The 22,094-nt window shown below is 35.5% G+C and overlaps 1 protein-coding gene across 1 annotated transcript; it reads left to right on the plus strand.

Annotated features, from left to right (window-relative positions):
- The first annotated feature begins 1,853 nt into the window (after positions 1-1,853).
- Positions 1,854-22,061, plus strand: LOC116168826 (homeodomain-interacting protein kinase 2). Its single transcript, XM_031484814.1, has 9 exons — positions 1,854-2,222; positions 7,364-7,609; positions 7,658-7,790; positions 7,842-8,038; positions 12,099-12,329; positions 12,385-14,277; positions 16,295-16,869; positions 16,920-17,108; positions 17,281-22,061. Exons 2-9 carry the CDS (start codon positions 7,367-7,369, stop codon positions 17,468-17,470), a joined length of 3,651 nt encoding a protein of 1,216 aa, XP_031340674.1. The 5' UTR covers positions 1,854-2,222; positions 7,364-7,366; the 3' UTR covers positions 17,471-22,061.
- Positions 22,062-22,094: the final 33 nt, after the last annotated feature.

The following is a 22,094-nucleotide window of genomic DNA, read 5'->3' on the forward strand; positions in this document are numbered from 1 at the left end:
CATTCTTAGTGACCGAGCGTCATAGGGTAATTTATCTGTATTGATTTTGAAACAAAATGAACCAAGATCGGCAGAGAAGAGGAATGTCCGACTGGCACAAATATACAGCTTTTTACTACAAGCGTTGAATGATAAGTACGTAACTTTTATGTGGAACAAAATTTGTCTCAGATTTTGCATACGCATTCCTTTAATGCTGCCATCTCAATTTTTGAAAATTGGGGAAAATGGGGGAGGAGGGGACGGGGTAAACAATTGTTCTACTTTTCATGGGAAAACCAGGTAAAATGGACGAGCACGAAACATATCTACTGAGTAGGTCATAGTCAAAAGAGAGTACTCATATAGAGCGATTAGAACGTTTAGTTGTAACATACATACGACCATGGACCATTTCCATAATAGCATAGTTTTTAAGTATAGGTACAATATTGATACAGAAATATTGGAACCAATATTGTCTGTTAATCGCCCTGATTACTGAGCGGCCCAGAGCTCGTTCATGATTTTAGAGGTTCTCTACTCGTCCGTCCGTCCGTACGTCTTTGTACACAAACGGTTTCGAATTCTCAAATTCTGTTTTCAGTGATAATGGTCATTGGTCAGGGACTAATTGACTAAATCTTGGTCATTTGGACTTTCTGTTCGTCCATCTCTGTTTGTCGTTCGTGGTCTATGTTAGTTTGAACAGTTTATTTTGTAAATAACTCTTTGTGCATTGTTATATGCAAAATGACTAGTGTAGCAGGTAATAATAAATTGTTTAATTTCCTCAAACATTTCCAATATGTGTCTCCATTTTGTAGGTGCTGTTATATGAAAAATGTAGAAGTAGGACTGAATGGAGTTTCAATACCCACTGCAAAATTAAATGCATTGTTAGGACATCTGTCGTAAATAATACTGCGCTGTTTGCCAATGTCCATAAATGCAGGATTCTACATTATTACCCTCGCGAGCTTGCAGTAGATGTCGTCGCATCAACTTTTCTTGTGTGAAAGAAATCTGCTGCATTCTAATTTCCTGCACTTAGTTCTTTGAATAGTTTTCAGTTCAATGGAACTACAGCCATTATTTATAAACGCTACTACAATCATTGAATTGATAGTTATAAATTCAATGCTACAATAACTACAGCTTTGAAGATAATCCTTTGAATATTCAAATGAATAAACAATTATTCAATGAAATGATATTTTATATTCAGATTTATTCAAACTTCCCCAGTCATTATTGTGCGGTGCACTGTGTGTTGCCTATAGTATGAACTATTAGCTTTGAATAATGACCTCTATATCGGTAATATCATTGAATAAGTACCTATGATTGCTTATTCAATGGTAATATGTAGTTACTATTGAAAATGGGTTTATTTATACCTATAGCCGACAAGAAAAACTATTATTGCAGTTATTAAACTTTTGAAAATGTAACGATAAACATATAATCGGCTTTAATTCCATCACAATGAGTAAATTTATTACGCCCGACCCAACAACCTTGTAGGAAATGTACTGCCTTTTTTGTTAATTTGCGTCAATTGCTAATAGAGTGTTATATAATGGGGATTAGGTTTGTTTCTATGACGTCATTCCGTCACGGATTTCCCAGCGCATGTGTATCATGTGTTGCATAAGTCGAGTCGTGAGCCGGTGAAAGTCGACATTCGGATATTATTACATTGTTAAGTAGGACAATAATGGGTGTCGCATGTCGGTATTGCCCTTTTATGTGGTTTAGGTCCTGGAACTTTTTTATCATTTCTACGAGCGGTATTTGCGTCAGCAATCGACGCTCATGCATCTATTTTTTGTAATGAGCCATTGAAGCGGCGTAGGATAACTGAATGTGGCAACTTTTAGCGGGATTTTATTGAAATTTATTTTCATTCATATACACAAAATAGCGCCACGTATCGGATTGTTGGCGAACTAGGGCAAAGACGTAGATCGTGGGAGTTGGACGTGTGTCGATCATCATGAAGTAAATAATTTAAATATGGAATAACAAATCGTGCTATTAGTAATTGTGTTGTAAAATGATAAGTGTGTAAATGTGTGTAATTGACGGCAATGTGTGTAAACGTTACAAGAACTAAAAGTGTATTACTACAACAATATAAATATATACAATATTCAAGATGGCTGGAATTTGAAGGACCTCTTTGTCCCTAATGTCAATATGAAAGTGGTGTGGATTGCTGATGGTACAAAGATTGAGAGGTAAACTTTGATTTAATACCCACATTAAGGAATAGCCGCACTCAGAAATAAGCTAAAAATAGGTACGTCACTACATGTAATCAACTTCCATATTTTGATAGCAAAAAGTTCCTCCCTAGTTACTCCGCGAAACTTACCTCGTTGTCCGTGGCCTCGTCTTATATTGTTATTGTTTTATTGCGCGTTTATGCCGTCCGTCTGTTGAGTCTAATTAATCCCAGCCACTATAAACTTGCACGCAACGCCCGTCAAACCCACACGTTTCTACCCTAGCAACTAGCAACATCTTATCTACCCATTTTTTTCGCACTTTGCGTATCGAAAATCGTTAAAAAATGGGTAACTAAACGTCAATGCAGCTTGAATTTGGCACCTGTGAGGTCGTTAAGTTGCGGACACTAGTCAGATTTACATAAGAATGTTCATTGTTTCACGCTATCGGAAAACCCTGATCCAGTTAGTCGGTGCCCAACAAGGTGATAGTGGAAATGGGAGAAAATTGCACTTGTAAGTATAGGTTTTCACCTCGGATTTCCCAAATGTGCAGTGGGAGTTTTGCCAAGATTTTTTGTAAAGATTTGTACCCGGCACCAAAAAGCGACACTTTTAGTCTGAGTGGTTCAGTTTTGCTAACTCTCTGGAGATAATACCGTTTTTGATAAACGCAAAGAGAACAAATGATAATCGCCTAAAATGTTAATTGGCATAATTAAATCAATAGGGAAGTCTCAGGTCAGGAATAATTACTACCTTATAATTGTCGAGGTAACTGCATGTGCTAATTATAAGCAATCAGATAAAGTCTCCATGAATAATCAGGCTACGAACGGTACATATGTGAGTGATTCAATTGTTTTAAAATGGGTATCCTGTTGTCTTGGACCCTGATGTCAAAATTTCGCCAAAGCTTTTCGTGTTGTCCGAACTCCTTTCTCGAATAGATGAAGTGTAACAGTAGAAAGGTGTCGCATAGTCGATTGTGACATCATTTGGCCGTAAAGTTGAAGCGATTTTCAGCATTCAAGCAAAAAGATTTTCAACATTTCAATTTTCAGATCCTAACCGCTCCCTCTAAAGCGGGTGTCAAGATGTAAGCTTCCAGATTCTTAATTCCCATACTCCAAATGCAAGCGTTCGAGTGTTAAATTTCAAACTTAAAGCTTAAGTTGCAAGAGTCCACAACTTCAAGATCAACTACATACTAAGATTCAACCTCAACTCATAAATGTCAAGATTAAAATTTTAAGGATTAAGTACAGATTGAAAGTGTTACAAGTGTCCAATTTGAATCGTTAGGTCTGACTAATAAAATTATTTTAATGTTTTTCTCTTTGCAGCATTTCTTTTCTTTCTCTCTGGTTTTGACTCTGGTCTTGAGACTAAATTTAAGCCCGTCAAAATGTCTAGAAAGGTGTAAGGTGTCCTAGAAAGGGTAAGAGATACACATGTGAGTAAATGGGAGAAAAGTTGGGCAATCGAAAAGTCTAAAGCCTGCACTTGTGAGTGGTGAATGTTTCTAAGCGAATTTTGAAATATTTCCACAAATAGTCACATTGCTAAGAACAAATATTCGCACACCGGAAATTAAAGGGAATATTTGCGATAAATACTCTAAACATTACAAAAACATTCTTCCGAAATTTCCAGTTTTTTACTATAAAATTTTAAGATCCGCATAATGGAATTTTCTTCATTTTTGCAAACGAATTAGATTTTTGTGAGGGTTTTGAATTATTGAGGAAGTTTTATTTAAGTTATCTGAATTTTTAGTTTTGTTGTCAGTATTTGTCGAGGTATTTGTTATGTCATATGAACTGACACTGAAAAGTTTTTCTTTTTTATGTATGTTAAATAAACAATTTAAAACTAATGTATTTTATTCTTTTTAAAAACAACTTTATTAAAAAAATTTTTTCAGGGTATATTTGGTAGTGTAAGATATTTTGCAAAAGATATTACTTACAAAAATTTCCGAATATTCTCGAAAGTTCCCGAGCATTGGAAACGATAAATAAACTAGTTTTTGAAATATTTAAAAGAAATCAGATTTTTTGATTTTTTTTATATTTTTTTCTTCCGTTAGTACTCGACGTACAGCAAAACCAATGACACTTCTTCGCAGAAACTTTTTATGCTCTTTAAGGTGGCGTTGTTAATTTTTTAAGCAGACGTTTTCTCTTTGTGGATCCTCCATCAACCTTTTTTTTTAAATACGGCCCTGATATTCAGATATCCTATTCTTAAAGCGCCCTTTTATTCTGAATTCCACGATGTAGCTATAGCACTTTATTGTTTAATGGTGGCTTAGCTTTTTTTTGCTCCCAATTACGATCATTTCAGGGTTTTAGTTGGATTAAATGATACATCTGAAGAAACATCTTATCATGTGAAGCTTTTTAGCAAACATAATTAATAGATAAAATAATTCATTATTATACAGCAGGGTTGGCACGAATTAATTCAAATAGCAGATGGCATTATCAGAACCGAAAGCGAGTAGCAATAAACATCTGATAATCGTGCAGCCCGAGGTGCAGCCTCTAAAACACAATAAACTGCACTGTGCGCGTGCGTTGGGGTCGGGGATAAAAAATTTCAGTTTTTGGTGATTTTCTCGAAATTTGTCTATCGGAATAATATTATTTATTTTTGATTATTAAAATAAGTTGACGAAAAAGAGGTTCGTTTTTACGAAAATCGTGAATATCTCGGAAACTGCTCAACTTTGCGGGCCCAAGAAATTATTAGCTTTTTTTTTTTCATAAAAAAACGGCGATCAACTGATATCAATATTAATATCGGCATATCAACCGCAAATGACCGATACATTAATGGTATCATATGGGCGGCACCGAGGGTGGCACTCCCTAGGTGCAGACGTTTTCAGGTCGCATCAACAGCAGTCTGTGTGCCTTAACGACAATCGTGTAATTATGGGATGACATAAAGCAGGATAATCGGTTAAACCTGGCATTGTTGGCGAATGTTATGAGCTGGAAATTGTCAAAGAATCGAGCAATGAATTTAATGAGAACTGCACCATTCTTGATTATATAGGCGTAAGTTTGTGTAGGCGTTTCGCTTGCGCATGCATGGTGGAGACGTGTTATGCAATCCAACATTGTTATAAAGGAATAGGAAACCAAAAATATACAAACTGATGATGACGGACAAAACAATCAAAATTGTCACAAAAAGGGAGAAACTTTTCCCCCATTTAACCTACGCTGTATCTCTCACTGTCACAAGATCCCAATGGTGAGCCACAAATTTGAACCACCCTGTACACTTCCAGAGATGACTTAATATTTTGGGAATGTTGCAAAAAGAAACAGTATCTACAGTTTAAACTATTCATTTCTTGGAAAGCTTGGAAATTACTAAAAATCATGTTGAAAATGCAAATTATAGTTCAGTTTCCATCTTGGACTGTCGTGAAAGGCCGAGTGAAAGGCTGAAGCAACAACAAGGCAGTAAATCTATTTATTTTCTATTGTTAAACTTATTCAATCCATCGAAATAGGTAGTAATTTCTTTTGAATAACATCCATCGATTGATTATTCAAAAAACGCCCCGATAGGCACGAGCAAGTTAAAACCCTACTTATCATGAGTGGCAGGTGTCTGTATAGTGTAATCTCATCCAAAATTGATCTCTTTATCACACTTATCTTGATCAATTCCGCCCATTGTTTTGTTGATATATAATTAGTAAATGAAATGGCAAATACGATTACACAGTTCTTTCAAGTTCACTCCTATGCTCCATTTGGTCTGTCTGTGTTGACACGTGTTTCATCATGGGTAATGGTAACTATTGCTTTTATTTTTGTCAAGTTCAAATTTGTGTAGGTATGTATTTTGTCAAGTAGTATGGTTTAAAAATGGACGATTTCTGTGTAAATCCTAAAGAATATTTCTAAAGTGATTGTTTCTATAATGGTTCCTAATGATTTTTCAGCTACTTTCCCAAAAGCTGTATCGGAATTCGAACATTACTAATAAGTTTTTAAAAATATTTCTAGTCAATTTTGCAAAAAGGTTTCTGGGAAAAGTTTCCAATGTGAATTAGGTATTAAGATGGTTTTGTTGTAGAACATTTTTTTCAAGATTTTTGAAAAAAATGGTTACGAAGAAGGCTTTTAAAAACTGCCACTTGGAAATAAAGAAAGGCGAAAAAGCTAAACTTAAGATGACTTATTTACCGTACAATTTGTTTCGGTTTCACGCGCCGTCGCCCATAATTTATGTTCTTTTGTAAGATTGTATGTTTTCATTTACCTCGCCATTTAAAGGTGATTTACATATACACGTCGACGTGAGAACCACACATCAATTCATTAAAATTTGGTACTCCATTCATGAAGAATTCTAATTACTTTTCAGAGACCGTTAATCTCGTTTTTTTTAATTGTCTTAAAAAAATTGGAAGTTGATGCATATGTTAACCAGTGTTTAACCTTTGACAGTATCGGCTAGTTTCGAATGAAGAAGTAGTAGTTTTGATAGTATTGTATGTATGAAGTCTGTGACCTTTATTGTTGTATGGGTCATAGACTTACCAAGAACATCTTATATGCCTTTCTTTTTTTAATTAGGAACTCATTCCAGCTTATTATCTTATCTCGAATATTCTCCCCCTCTTTTTATCGCCATTACATTCTGTAATTAGAATACTATCAAAGGAATGGTCTAATCATATCACTTCAGAGTTTATTCTGTAAATGATCAAAACTTGTCAAAGTTTGAGTAGAAGGCGCAATTGAATGAAATATAAAACGTGGTTATCTACAAACTGCGTATTTGCGTTACTAAATTACGGCGCATTTAAGTTACCCATTGCCAAATAAACTCTCTCTCTCTCTATGGCTCGTTAAGTTTATGTTATGATATTTACATACTAATATTTAATTGAGTGCTTTCCCGCTTTTACGTTTACAACAATTATGTAACTTTTATTTTGCTATTGGGGCAAAATGGCTGCGGTAACTATGCCACTAGTACGAATTGTTAATGGTAATTCCGTACCACTGCACGATAAGTGAGTTTTTCCACTAATTGTGGTAAAGGATGTGATAAATGTTACGTAATAAAACTTTACAACTCAAATTGTTGTGTTTTCAACATTTTTGTGTTTGCAGGGAATGCGTGACATGTTCATCCAATCCCAGCAGTTGGGTACAAGTAGTAGCAGCGGGGTGGTGCAAACAAAGAAGCGCAAGACAGAACATTATATTAGCGAACCTTTCGCACAGCAGCAAACCGCATATTCAGTAAACAGTTCGAGTCAAACAGATTTAAATCATGCTAGTCCTAATAATCAACAACCGTTCGTGCGGGCGTCAACTATTAAATTGTTAGATACGTACCAACGCTGCGGCCAGAAGGTAGTGCGTAGGGGGAGAAGTTTCTTTTTACTAACTTTCAATTTGCAGCGAAAAGCTTGGTCGCGGGAAGGTAATGGTGATAGCGGGGAGACTCTTATTAATACGAGTACTGGCAACGAAACCACCACGACGGCCCACAGTAAGGTTACTGCGGCCCCTGGGGCCAACCCGCAGCCTCAAGGTAAGAAATCGACTGTCCCAAATTGCTAATCTCCCAATGCAATGTCCGCAGGAGGCTCGGGTAGCGGGGCTGATGGAGACTATCAGCTAGTGCAGCATGAGGTGCTCTACTCAATGACAAATCAATATGAAGTGTTGGAATTTTTGGGACGAGGTACCTTTGGACAGGTTGTGAAGTGTTGGAAAAAGGGTACCAATGAAATTGTGGCTATTAAAATTTTGAAAAATCATCCATCTTATGCTAGACAGGTAAGCTATCTAATTGGCTATTGTGTGAGTTTTGTGGTAAGTCGTACGAAACATGTGAAAGGTAAAGAAAAATGAAAAGGGTATTTATTCCCTCTTGGTTGTATGAAGAACTGGCAAACAAAGTATCTGCAATCACAAAAGACTGTTCTGCATTCAATTGCAAAGGAGCTGTTGGATATTCACTCTTGTTCTAGTAGGTGATTTGACTGTTGTGGTTTTGTTCTCATTGAGTTTCCTTCTTCACCACTTTGGGGTAGGTAGTGGTGGTGTACATGTACTGAGTTATTATTGGAAATCCACTGAAAATGTAGCGTTGTCTAGAATGCATGTTGTATTGTATTCTATATACAGGGTGGTGCCTAGCGCAACGCAGCATAGGGATTTCAATGGTAATTTCTTTATAGTCAATTACTAGCTCCCCTAATTATTTTAGAGCAAAAAGTCTAAATAAGTTTTTTTTAGAGAAAAAAATACTGCATCTGTTCATACTTTTAGTTGTAATTTTCCATTTTTCAAAACCGTAAAAATCGACAAAATAAAAAATTACATTTTTATAAATCAGTGATGCTTTGGAATCTTTTAACAAACTACAAGCGCATCTGAGTTATCGTTATTTGACGTCGAACGATTTTCATATTTAATTCTGTTACAACTATCCGATGCAAGAAAAAGCGGCAATTGGGTAATGCTTTTTTAGAGAATGTATGCTGCATCTGCATCAGATACTATTTGTTTATCAGAGAGAATCAGAGTATCTACATAATGGAAGAAAAAAAAACTGATTTGAAGCAGATTTGTTCCTAAACTTATATTCGGATGTTCTGCTATGCAGCCAAAACGTTGATAGTATTGTCGTTTTCCTGATGGTTTTGACCTACATTTTGAGTGTTATTGCTCTTGCAGTCACTTAACTAATTTTTAATTATTAAACATAAATTTAATATACGTCAAAGGCAAATAATGAAACGTGATCGCTGTTTTTTTAGGTAATTCCAAGGCATATTTGATTTATTGTAAAATGAACCTTTTTATTTTGTCGATTTCTACGGTTTTGAAAAACGGAAAAATTATAAATAATAGTATGAACAGTGCAGTATTTTTTTCTCTAAAGAAAACGTATTTAGACTTTTGCTCTAAAATAATTAGGGGAGCTAGTAATTGACTATAAAGAAATTACCATTGAAATCACTATGCTGCGTCGCGCTAGGCACAACCCGGTATGTGAGGGTAAGGCAGGGTAGCCTTTAATCACCTAAGGATTTTTGTCGATTGAAGAAGATAGTTACTACTCTGACGTTTTGTAGTTAGAACCCCTTGGTTCAGTGCAGTGCTATAGTGCTTCCCATCGTCTGCTTCTTCGCAATTAAGTGGAGAGGTGCAAGGCCTAGCAGTGCCTTCATAGTGACTGCATGACAGTTGCGCATGGCCCCTGTAATACTATGTTGTTTGCTCAACTTTTACTAAGATCATTGGTGGTTTCTGCTTCTCAATCTGGACTTTATCCAGCGTATTGTTGTGGAGGGGAGGCCTTTGTTTCTAGCGGCCGCTGCGATGGCTTTATGCCAGATGTTATTGAAAGCACCCTCAATATTCGCAAACGCGGTTAAAGTCGCTCTTTTAACGTGTCGAAGTGGATGTTTTTTGTCAACTATACGGTTTTCGCTATAAATAGCGTTGCACGTTATCAACAGAAGCAAATGGCATGCCAATTTAAATCAAGATTTGGCGGATTTATATTCATTATTATTTAGTTACTTTTTGGGAGAATAAGTTGGCATATTCGGAATTTTTTTTACAATGTTGCCAAACGTTATTTGTAATATTTGTTGACATTTGACACTTTTGTTCGGTTTTTGCGTGTGAAAGTTTTCGGTTATTCTTGTGGTTGTTGTTATTATTCATCTTCACTCTTAGTGCAAAAAAATGTGTTCTGTTCAGAACAAAATTGCTGTTTGTGTACATTCTACCGTTATTTGCATTTGTACTCGCCACAATGCCGAAACATTTGACCAGTAAAGTGAAGGAACTCCTGACTCTTTAATTCAATATTTTGAACAGGAACGAGATAATGGGGGTTCCTTATTACCATTAGGTTCAGTTCGAGAGGTAAGAATGGTTTCAATTACTTCTGACTACTTCTACTAATTGTGATTACCTTCAGCGCATTGCGGCAGCATTACATTTAAACATTTCTACGGTCAGCAGAATTTCCCAAGCTTTTAAACAAAACGAATCTTTGATATCGCAGATCTCGTATTTGCATCTAAAAGTACTGGCGATTACCACGGACAAATGAATCTTGAAAACTTTTTACATTGGTTTGAAAAACAATTATTAGTAAATTTAGAAGAACCAAGTGTTATCGTATTGGACAGATTTTCAAGATTGGTTACACAATAAACTTGCACTTGCGATTGTAACCTCAGAAATGTGGAAAAATTCAATTAATCACACCGAAAAGTTAATAAAGGAACGGTATGAACGCGAAAAACAATTGGATATTGCAGAAATGGTCCCAATTATTATAAACTGGGTGAAAATGATAGTCGAGTGATTACGATTGACTGGACAATAAATAAAACTGCAATTACCTAAGTCACGAGAACTGTGTATTAAAATTTATTTTCTTTATGTTAACAAAATGGCATGTTACGTAGTCTGAAAAGTATCTTTCACCTTTTTACGATCATATCAGTTTATGTTGATTATCATTTTATGTAGTTGAATAAAATTTCTTGTGTTTTTTGTCTCGGTTGAACTTACTAGTCTCAAATTCCACTACAGCAAGAGTTGGTCAAATAACGTAAAATCAGTCAAGATTTCAAGCAAGCATTAACTTGATATTTATTTGCTGATGGCCTATGCAATGGTTTATAACTTCCGAAACATTTACATAATGCCGCAATGCCCACATTCCTCATCTTTCTGCTCACAACGGCAGCGATACGTTATAAACAAAATGCTAATAGTAGGTACTACACTTGTCACTTAGTGGACTGCACTTTCCTTGAACTCGTCACAGCACAGTAGGAATGGGTTTTATTGATGCACAGTAGGTTGGTTTCACACAGAGAGCCCACAAAATGATCTCTGAATTTTCTAGTTCCTCTGGAATCTGGATGGTAGAAACATAACCTAAAAGTGTTTCCTTAATAAAAGATTAATATATCAGCATACCTTAGAAATATTTGGCAATGTCGTGTATTGTTGATGTCATCAAATCAATGACGTGCAACGCTTTTTATAGCGAAAACCCTATATCTCTCTTTGTCACTGGGTTTACAAGACTGGTATTGTTTTTAAAGTTCTTTTAACACTGTAGTTCCACTTCAACCTTATTTTTTTTTACATAGGAATGCATTACTATTCTTTCTGAAATTAAATTATTCTTCAACAGATTAAAATCTATTCCCCAGTAGAAAGGTAATTTGAAGCTGTTAGAGTTTTAAGGTTAAGTGCCATTTGGTAAAAATGTTCTTGTCAAGCATAATATATTGTGAATTTCGATGATCGTCTTCTCTTAAGAATCTGGGAATTTTTTGTGTGAGAAAACTCAGATTTTATAGAAATTTCATTTTCTTACTGTGACCTTTTTCAAAAACAAAATAACCAGAAATAATAATATACGCTGTGTCCAATAGAAGGATATTTATGCTGGTTTCAACAGGACAGTGCACCCACACGCAACCCCCTAATCATGTGACAATACCTATTGGTGGAATTTTTCCATTTTTCAGGAAATTTGTCCGATAGATATTCTGTCATGATTAGGGCGTTGTACGTGGGTGCACCATCCTGTTGAAACCAACAGTTTCAAACTTTTGTTTTTGTGTGTGCTGTACATTGTTGTATCATAATAAAAATGCTACTCAATACTGTATGTACTTTTTTACGGGTTTCCGAGATCCCCATGGTAGACATCCTTATCTTGGACACAACGTATAGATACAGTATTGTCTACCTTTTTTATACAATAATTTTTGTGATATTTCCCATACACTGTTTAAAGTTAAATTGGTTTTTAATTGAATAAAATTAATTGTACAATTTTGCCTTTCAGGGTCAAATAGAAGTTAGCATATTGTCACGATTAAGTCAAGAAAATGCGGACGAATTTAATTTTGTACGGGCGTACGAATGCTTTCAGCACAAGAACCACACGTGTCTTGTGTTCGAGATGCTCGAACAGAACTTATACGACTTCCTGAAGCAAAACAAGTTTAGTCCACTACCGCTTAAATACATTCGACCGATTCTGCAACAAGTCCTTACTGCTTTGCTAAAACTAAAGGTGGGTCATCGAGTATTTATGTGTAACTATTGAAAGCGATCATTTTTTTTTACAGCAACTAGGCCTCATTCACGCAGATCTAAAACCTGAAAACATAATGTTAGTTGATCCGGTAAGGCAACCGTATCGTGTTAAAGTAATAGACTTTGGAAGCGCAAGTCACGTTAGTAAGGCAGTATGTAACACCTACTTGCAGTCTCGATACTATCGAGCGCCAGAGATTATTTTGGGACTGCCATTTTGCGAAGCGATAGATATGTGGTCTTTGGGTTGTGTTGTGGCCGAACTGTTTTTGGGCTGGCCTCTGTATCCGGGTTCTTCAGAGTACGATCAGATTCGATATATTAGTCAAACACAGGGGTTACCAACCGAACATATGTTGAATAATGCCTCAAAAACTACAAAATTTTTCTATCGAGATATGGACAGCACATATCCATTTTGGCGACTGAAAACACCCGAAGAACACGAGGCGGAAACGGGAATTAAATCTAAAGAAGCGAGGAAGTACATATTTAATTGTTTGGACGATATTGGGCAGGTGAACGTACCGACGGATTTAGAAGGAGGCCAGTTATTGGCAGAGAAAGTCGATAGGAAAGAGTTTATAGACTTGCTTAAACGAATGCTCACAATGGACCAAGAAAGGCGTACAACACCCGGAGAAGCGTTGAATCATCCATTTGTACGTTTAGCTCACTTAGTCGATTATGCTCACTGCAATAACGTTAAGGCAAGTGTTCAAATGATGGAGGTGTGTCGGCGAAACGATTATAATAACACCGGTGCTACTACTCATCATCAACCGGCGCAACAGGCACCATCTTTAGTAGCTAATTTCGTTCCTAGCTCCAATGGAAATGTCACATTTACTATTAATAATCAACTGACCAATCAAGTGCAGAGGTTAGTGCGTGAACGCTCAGGATATGATAACTTATATCAAATTTACAACGGGCGGTCTGTTGGGAGGCAATATACGACCAGTAGTCGAGCAGATCCATTTCAACATCAACTTGTCTCTAGCATACTTTGTCCTGCTGGTTATCAAGGAATGGGCGCTAGCCCTGCTAAACACGTCACTGTAGTGCAACAGCCTCCCCTACAGATACAACCTCCTATACTAAGCCAACCTGGTCAACAGCAGTATGTCCCAGTCAGTGTAGTTGAACCAAATGGTCGACAGATGTTGTTGACCAATGCGGTTCAAACGTCCTGGCCGGCAAACAGGCAGATGGCAATTGTACCATCCTGGCAACAATTACCACCACAGCACGCCTCGATCCAACAACCGATCCTATCGGATGCTGCCGATTGGGGCAGACCACTTCTGGTAGATTCTTCTGCCATTTTGCAAGAACAGCGTCCGGTATTTCCTGTGGACGTGGCGACCGAAGTTTACAATCCTGCAATCGTCGAGCATACAGCTCCTTGGACTTCCAGCAAACGAAGTTCAAAAAATCATCACATGCAACAGCCCAGTTCGCATCACGGGCACCACCATCTAATGGTCCCCACACATCGATCCCAACACGACAAAAAAGAACAGACTCAACTAAGTCCCGTGAAAAAACGCGTCAAAGAAAGTACACCACCTTCGGAACACATGAACGGATACAACAGTGGCAGAAGAAATCACAGTCCCACCAACGGTCACTGGCAGCATACTTACCAGTCGCATGGCAAACACTCAAACTCGTACAATCACCATCACGCAAACGGAAGTAATCGACAACATACCATAACAATAAACGACACGCCTTCGCCTACTGTTTCTGTGATTACCATCTCGGATAGCGAGGACGACACGACGCCGGCGGGAAAATCAAATCGACGTGGTCAATCGAATCAAAATAATACTGGCGCTTCTACTAAACATAGGAAGAATGTTATCAGCTGTGTTAATGTCGGAGATAGTGATAATGAAGATCAAAAGGTTGGATGCAAGGTAAGTGTCATGGTTATTTACGCTTACTCTAAGGGGGTAAACTATTTACTAATTATTGCCTATAACATTTTCATTTATAGGCATTTCTATAGGTATCTAAATCAAGTTTTGTGAGTTTTAGATATTTCCAAAATTTTTCCAGATTCCAGATTTGGAAAATATCACCACATGTTTTTCAAAAGTGGTGGCTCCTTTCATTTTCCAGGTTTATTTCTTGTTCTTGTTGGTAAAAATGTGACACAAACATTTTTATTTTTAACAGAGTTCGTTTTTCAAAAATCTTGGAAGCTAGCAGAGGCAGAGAAACAATTCCTTCTTTTGATTTGATTACATAACTCAATGCTAGCACTGTATTGCGTATTTTTAGGCGGCACACTGTACACACTTTAAACACTTGGAAGTATTGTGAGTTAACAGATGTCTACTAAAACTTGATTTGTCTCGTTTGTTGCATAATCGCAAGATTGAAAACGTGAGTTGTCTGTTGTTGTCATTAGGTCTTTCTTATTTAGTTTTATAACTATTTTCTTTATATTGTTTTCGTGTTTTTTTGTATTTGAATGGTTACTTTGCTGTTTGAGTCGGAGAGACGAATCCAACAAATCAAATATCATACACGGGGTTGCTTTCGCGCTAAAACCGTTTGAGATATAGACATGAAATTTGAAATTGTTTCATGTATTTTGTGGTTTTTTTGACACATGGTTTTTGAGTGCAACCACCATCTTGTTTTTTTTAATGGGTCCTGTGATACATTAGGGGATTTACGATAATTCAACCGGTTAAACCGGGTTGGTAGATTTTGCTATGGTTACAATTATTGCCACCAATTGTTTCTATGGTGATTTCTACCAATCCGGTTAAAGCGGTTGAATTATCGTAAATCCCCTTAAACATGTACCTGTTAAAATTGTTTGAGCGCGAGAGCTTTGGTTCCATCTTTAATAAGGACCCTGTAAATAGATTAATTGTATATTCTGAACGTTTCAAATGGCAGCCTTTATAAAATAGTTATAAAGTTACTGAAATTTTCATACCTGGCCGACCTGACTAACTCGAGGGCTCTATGAAAAAATAATAAAAAATCATTTCAACAGTGCTAAAGGGCGGATAATTAGCGCTTAATTGCTATGTGACGTTGATCAGGCTATTTAATGTAACTTTTCATTTTATAAATATTTCGGTTGTAATTCCTGGATTAATAACAAACACTGAAATAAAAGTTTCCGCCCTAAGGCGAGTAACTAGTGCATTTTCCATGAATGGATCAGTACTTTCCGAAAGATCATATAACGTACTATTTATGTGTACAAAGGAAAATAAGGTAAGGCATAAATATTCTTATAAATAAGAAACTTAGCATTGCGCAGTCTGCGCCGGTGCACACCTGCATGCGATAGGTTTGCCTGTACTAGAAGAATGTGTGGTTAAAATTTAAAAAATATATCAAGATCAAATATCAAGAAAGTTGACATTGCGCATTCGCATATTAATCATCAAGATTGTTCTTGGTTCATGTACCAGAGCTATAAGCTACCGAATTTAAAAACAACAAAATCTTGAAAACTGGAGGAGTAGTTAAGGCCTCGGAAAAATAATAAAAATGATTCCTTGAACTTTTGGACACATGTGGTATTTACTACTCAACCAGCGCAATGGCAAATACTTTGAGGCAAAAGTTGATTAGAATTTTTGAGAACTTCTGATGTAGCCCTCTCCTGTCTGTTATTTTGCATACCTTCCTGTTGCATTCTGCATAATTTTCACATCTGCATCATCCCCTTCTTAAGGGATCTTGATCTTAAATTTGTTCACTTCAGTTTGTATATCAATACCTTGATTTGTTCTTCAAAAGGGAGGTTTCCTGATTGACTTGAATATCTTTCGCCATCAATGTTTCATGCTGGTGGTAATATCTGTTTTGTAAAGAAAAATTCCACTATAGAAATTATTTGTGGAGATCGAACTGCTGCCAGAAAATATGGTGAAATGTAATATTTGAATTTCTCCTTTGCAGACAATGGGGCAAGTGTATCATCAAGAAATAAAACACGAGGTTGCACCGAATGTAAACTATTCTACTCAGTCTCAAAAGAAACGGTTGCTTGCCAAAGCACAATCAGAATGCATGCTAAATGTGCCCACAAAACAGGAACCGGGCATTGAATACCATCAGCACCATCGTTCGAATGAATATTTAATACCACAACAGCCTCATATTCACGCAAGCTCTCATTGTACATCCGCTTGTAAGGAACAAATTCAGGCGTACCATTACATAAATGCAGCTCCTATGAATCACATCAATAATCAAGATCAGCATGTGGTTTATGCTACAAATGACAAAAGAGTTTCTTGGGCACCACCAGCTGCACATGCCCCGAACTCATCGCATGGGAGTCAACGTCGCCACTCCGCCGTACCTGTTGTGAATCTTCGTGATTATAACATACCTAACCAAGCACATAAGGAGTACATACAACCACCCGCTGCACATTCGACTAGAGATAGTTTGGCTGTCGCTCGTGAACAACACTTATTGGCACCTGGCAAAAGTTGGGCACATCCTCAAACGATTCATCAAAGTTATAGGTACTCGAATTTAACGCCCGGTTCCGTTAATTTACCTCCCGACTTTGCAGACATAGCAACTCTCACCTTTCACCACAACCACTCGCCGGTGCACCTCGTTTATCACCGCAACATTCACTTGCCGCCGCCGCCGGCCAGCCTTTATATCATCAAACTGAGTTATATCGTCGGCCGGCCGTTTACGTAACAACCACTCAACCTGCATATCTTCCTGCCACGCACCAAGTAGCGCCTGCGGGGTAAGTATGCATCTTAACTCGGACTGTGACAAACATCAACACTATTTAAGGTACCCTGGTCAATATTTGACCGTTATGTGCGGATCGTTGCCATACATTATTAGTAATTCTCGCGACTGTTTCTATTAGTAGATAATGGAGGCATTGTGTAATTGTTTTTATTTTCCAACAGTCGTGCACTTCCTCCTCCTGCGCATCATTCTAGTGCTCGACCTGTTCTGGCAAGTCACACAACTCATCCATTACCCGCACATTTACAATTTCCTTCTCATCCGCAAGTCGCTGCTGCGCCGTACGGATTTGCTCCGCTCAGTCCAGCAAAGACCCATCAATATCAGTCAAGTTTCTGGTTTGCCGAATAAACAATTCTTGATGAAAGAAGATTATTAATTAGTTTTGTAAGTACTAATTTTTTATTATCCTCCGATAATATTGCATAACTTGAAATCCATTGTTATTAATGGTCGTATTTATTTTGTTATTGTAAGTAAAATGGCTTTTCGCCGGTTATGATTTGTTTCTTTTTTTTTTAATTTTAAAGGGTATTTATAATAATTGTCAAAGTTTTTTCTAGTTCTAGTCGTAGTTAATTTTTTTCAAATTAGTGGGTTGTTTTCTGCTTTTTTTGAGTTTAACGCGTAATTGAAATATTGATTATGCAGTATTGTCTACTATTAAACTTGAAACCATTGTATAAAGATCAAGTGCAATTTTTTAATAAGTAGAGTTTAGTTACTGCATTTCGTATTGTAATTATATACTCGAGTGGTTTAATTTAATTTGTTATTTGTTGGTGTCAGCACTGTAATAAGCGTACTACGTTAAGTGATATAATAAGTACTGGTATTTAATTTTTAAAAAAGGTAGTTTTTGTATCTTACTTTTTAAACTTTGTAAATATGAACTTTTATTGTAACTAACAAGTTATATACTTATTAATTTTATCTAAAGACGGAGAGGAAGCTAATGTGATACAATACTGAATGAACACGTGAACTGTTATATTTTAATCTTTTTATTTTTAAGGGAAACTTTGAATTTATTTTTACGGATTATGCATCTTAGCCAAATCTGGAATTTCGTGTAATTGACTTTTATTTGTATTCGTGTTGTAATGCTTTTATGTTAGCTATAGTTATTAATGTAGGTAAGTGTTTCTATGTCTAGTATGCATGTCTAAAATCAAAATGCATGCATCCTAGTTGTTTAATTTTTATAATCGCTTAATCTCGAATTAAGAAACATTTACTAACATCACACGCATTTTAACCACAATAATTCAAATTAATTGCATACAATTTTAGGATATAAAATTCACAAATTTTTCCGCTTTTACTTTTTACGGTACTTTCTCGCTAGCCGTATACCATGTTGTGTGTTGAATGTATTTATGAGGGTAGATGTATAGTGAAATATTTTAAGATCTGCCTAAAATTCTCGTAACTATTCACTAAATAGCACACGACAGACTTAGTTTAGGTGGCCGTGTTATAAAAAATTATTTAAATGTAGGTATATACATATATGGCCTTAAAAAATTGCTTTAATATTTTCGCGTGTAGTTAAAATGTCCTGTTTCTTTGAAAAATTTAGTCAATTTAGATCATATTTAAATAATCTCGCCATTTCGGGACGTTTCATTAAATCACAGGGTGGGACAGCACAGTGATGGTCTTTTCATGTGAATTTAGTGGGGGCTACGATTTGGAATTCAATTCGCATATCGGCCGTTTTGTTCCCTAGTTTGTAATTTTCATCTGTGTCAGTTCCACTATTATTTTGTGATAATTTACATTTAGAGGCACACTATTTATCTCTCTGCTTTTTTTTTGTTATTATTTATTTAGCTTTTTTAAGTTTACTTTAGGAAATACCAAGAGCTGTGAGATATACAACTTTGCGGGCGCACTTGTAGATAAACCCATCGCTGATTTTCTTTTTCCTGAGTTTATTTGTGCCGAATTCTATGCTCAAAACTCGTATTTTAGTATTTGCATATCGCTGATCGGTGCCACGAACGTGTCACTTTTATAATGAAAATATATTTAAAATGTTTCAATTTCAAAGAAACGGCTATTATAGTTACTTGAATTATTAGTACTGATTAATATAACTCGATGTGCCTCTTAGTTTGACTTAACCGTTGGTGTTTTGACGTTTGTCGATTTAGATAGCTGTATGTCATTCTTCAAACTTTTATTAACGTCAATGAAGTTACGGCAATAGTTGTGATATTTAAGATGATCATTTTAAATTGTATATATATTATATAAATATATGCCTAATAATAATAAAATGGTGGGTTTTATAAAATATGTCCGAACCCACCGAAGAGGGTTTAACATTCAAAGTAGATTGGTACAATGCCGAGAACTCTACAGAGTTTTATATTATTGGTAGTTGTACAAATAAAAATATTTTTGGATTGTGTAGATTAGATTGGTGATGTTTTTAGTATTTGCGTGTTAATATTATGAAAAAAGTTAATAGCGTAGTCTACCATACTTTGTACATATACGTCGTCTTACTACATCTCTAAGGTTCCTTTGTTCCTTTACGCTTTTAAACAGTCATAAGATTAATGGTTCGTGTGTTGGTGTGTTTGTATGCTTCGTAGGATTGTTTCTTTCAATTTTAGTAAATGCAATTTATTGCCTTAATCAGAACAATATGTAATGATAATAAAATTTTCTTGTAGTCGCACCAAAGATTTTAATTTGCAAGTTTAGGAAGCGAATGATGTCTCTTTAACTAATTAAAAAAAAAGCACAGGGTGTCCCATGAATTAACACTTCATTAGTGTTACTATAATAGACTGTTGCCAAATTAGGTATTATTGTTATTTTGGGCATCGAATCATTTTCATTGTAAGGTTGGCCTATATTTTTGTTTCAAAAATTCGCAGTATTACTGGTTTAACTTTTGTACATATTGCTTCTTTTACTTTCGTTTGGTGTTATAGTTTAATATTACGCTTGTGGAATATATCAAAACCTAGCACAATAAAAATAACCTAGTACCTCAATTATCCGACACTATATCTGTCGATCTCTCTAAAACGTACTACATTGATCGTGCTTAGATGCTTTTATTCATTTATATTATGCGTATACTAATTGGATGTTGGGTTGATTTATTCTAGTTACCATTTATGTATATTATTGCTTAACAAAACCTCACATTTATCTTATTTTTTTTGTTTGAATGTTAATTTTTATATGTATATCAACTATCTATGTGTAGCACAAACTATTTACATTTTTAATGACCTAAAGGCTGCACGACAGAAAATTTTAGATTTAGTGTGGGTTTATATATTTGTAAACTCGATATTTAGTAATTAATATTACTAGTGTGTACTCAAGACTGGTGTTTTTGATGTCAATAGCTATGTAGAGGTGTATACACCACTTTAACGGTGATAGGCTGTAGTAGCGATTTATAATAATTATTGCATAATGTTAATAATGTACTAACAATTTTTTATATGGAATGTCGGTATTTTAGTTGTGGTATTTGTATGTTATCAACTTTAATGGGTTTTCTGGTATATTTCTAACCTTTGATTGTATTGGATGTTTAAAATGGAAAATATCTGTTCTTTTGTATTAGTATGGCAAATCCTTTCCAAATCTAGTACGTAATGCCTACGAGAGTGGTTTAGTTTCCCGCAACATCTCGCCACTTACTTTGTAGGGTAGGAGATTAATAAAGTGATGACAATAAATTAGAATTATATTTTTGTTAATAACGATGTAGAATTGGCTTCCATTTCAAGAGTTTGTTTAGTTCCCTGATCCAATCTAGTCTTAAAATCGACTTCGATAATTGCCATACTGATACCTTCGTTAATTTGAGAAAATCCATTAGCTTACGATTGTCTAATCTATTGTAATCCATTTGGTGATTTTGTATATTTATTAACTTGTAGAGTACAAAACTATGGTTATAATAATACCTACTTATTAAAAATTACTAGAATTTTATCACAGCTGTTTTTTAATCTTACCACATTGAAATAGTATATAAAATTAGAACATGCGGTGTTTCTCGATGACATTTAAATTGTAATAGTAAGGGATAATTAGCATTGAGATTTGCCGCTTTAATAGTAAGAAATCTTTCGATTACATTGCACTACATACTAAGTGTTTCCCTGTTGCAAATTTAGACAATCCGAACACGTAAAACATTTTGTGTCTTTAAAAATGATGCGAATCAAAAGTTAATAGAAGGTCTGATGCTTGTATACTGCTAATGTGTTATATTTCGTGAAAGTTTCAACGTTACATATCAAGCGATACTTTCCACTAGTTAATAAATAATCAGACGAAGTTACGTTTACACAATGTTTCCGTTTAATCGTGTGGATATTTAGAAATAATCGAACATTAGCAGGGTACATAAATGTAGTGCATCTAATTCTAAAAAAAATTTTATTAACGTCCATGTATTCTGAATTCCCAGCATATAATTTGAATGTGACACGCCACAAAATTACTCTTAACTACTGTCTGGGCAATTCAGAACTTTACTCGTTAAACTTTTGACTGCACAATATACAGACTGTGTCGCATGACCTGCCATAACCAAATTAGTTGGACCAACTATTTAAAACAACACATTTCATACGATGCGATGATATTCACGCTGGGTGTTTTATTCACTATTATAAAATAATGACTGTTAATGTGATTTGGCCTCAAACCATTTGTAATTTATTGTAATATAGAATTATTGCATGTAAAATAGATTTATAATTGTAAAGCTTGCATAGAATTTGAGCTATTTTAGTAATGTTTTTCATTCTCTTAAATAAATAAAATGAATGTTGCCTTTTTGTCATAATATTGGTACCTATATGTAGTGAAAACTATACTGCTAATAGATAGACGTTGTGGGTCATTGTAGCCACTACATGTACTTTTGGTATCAAATAAATAGTCATTCTTCGATTAATTTTTATTTTCTCAGTCAACTGAATTA

The sequence above is a fragment of the Photinus pyralis genome, unplaced genomic scaffold (assembly GCF_008802855.1).
Source record: "Photinus pyralis isolate 1611_PpyrPB1 unplaced genomic scaffold, Ppyr1.3 Ppyr1.4_LG4, whole genome shotgun sequence".
Classification (NCBI taxonomy): Eukaryota; Metazoa; Arthropoda; class Insecta; order Coleoptera; family Lampyridae; genus Photinus; species Photinus pyralis.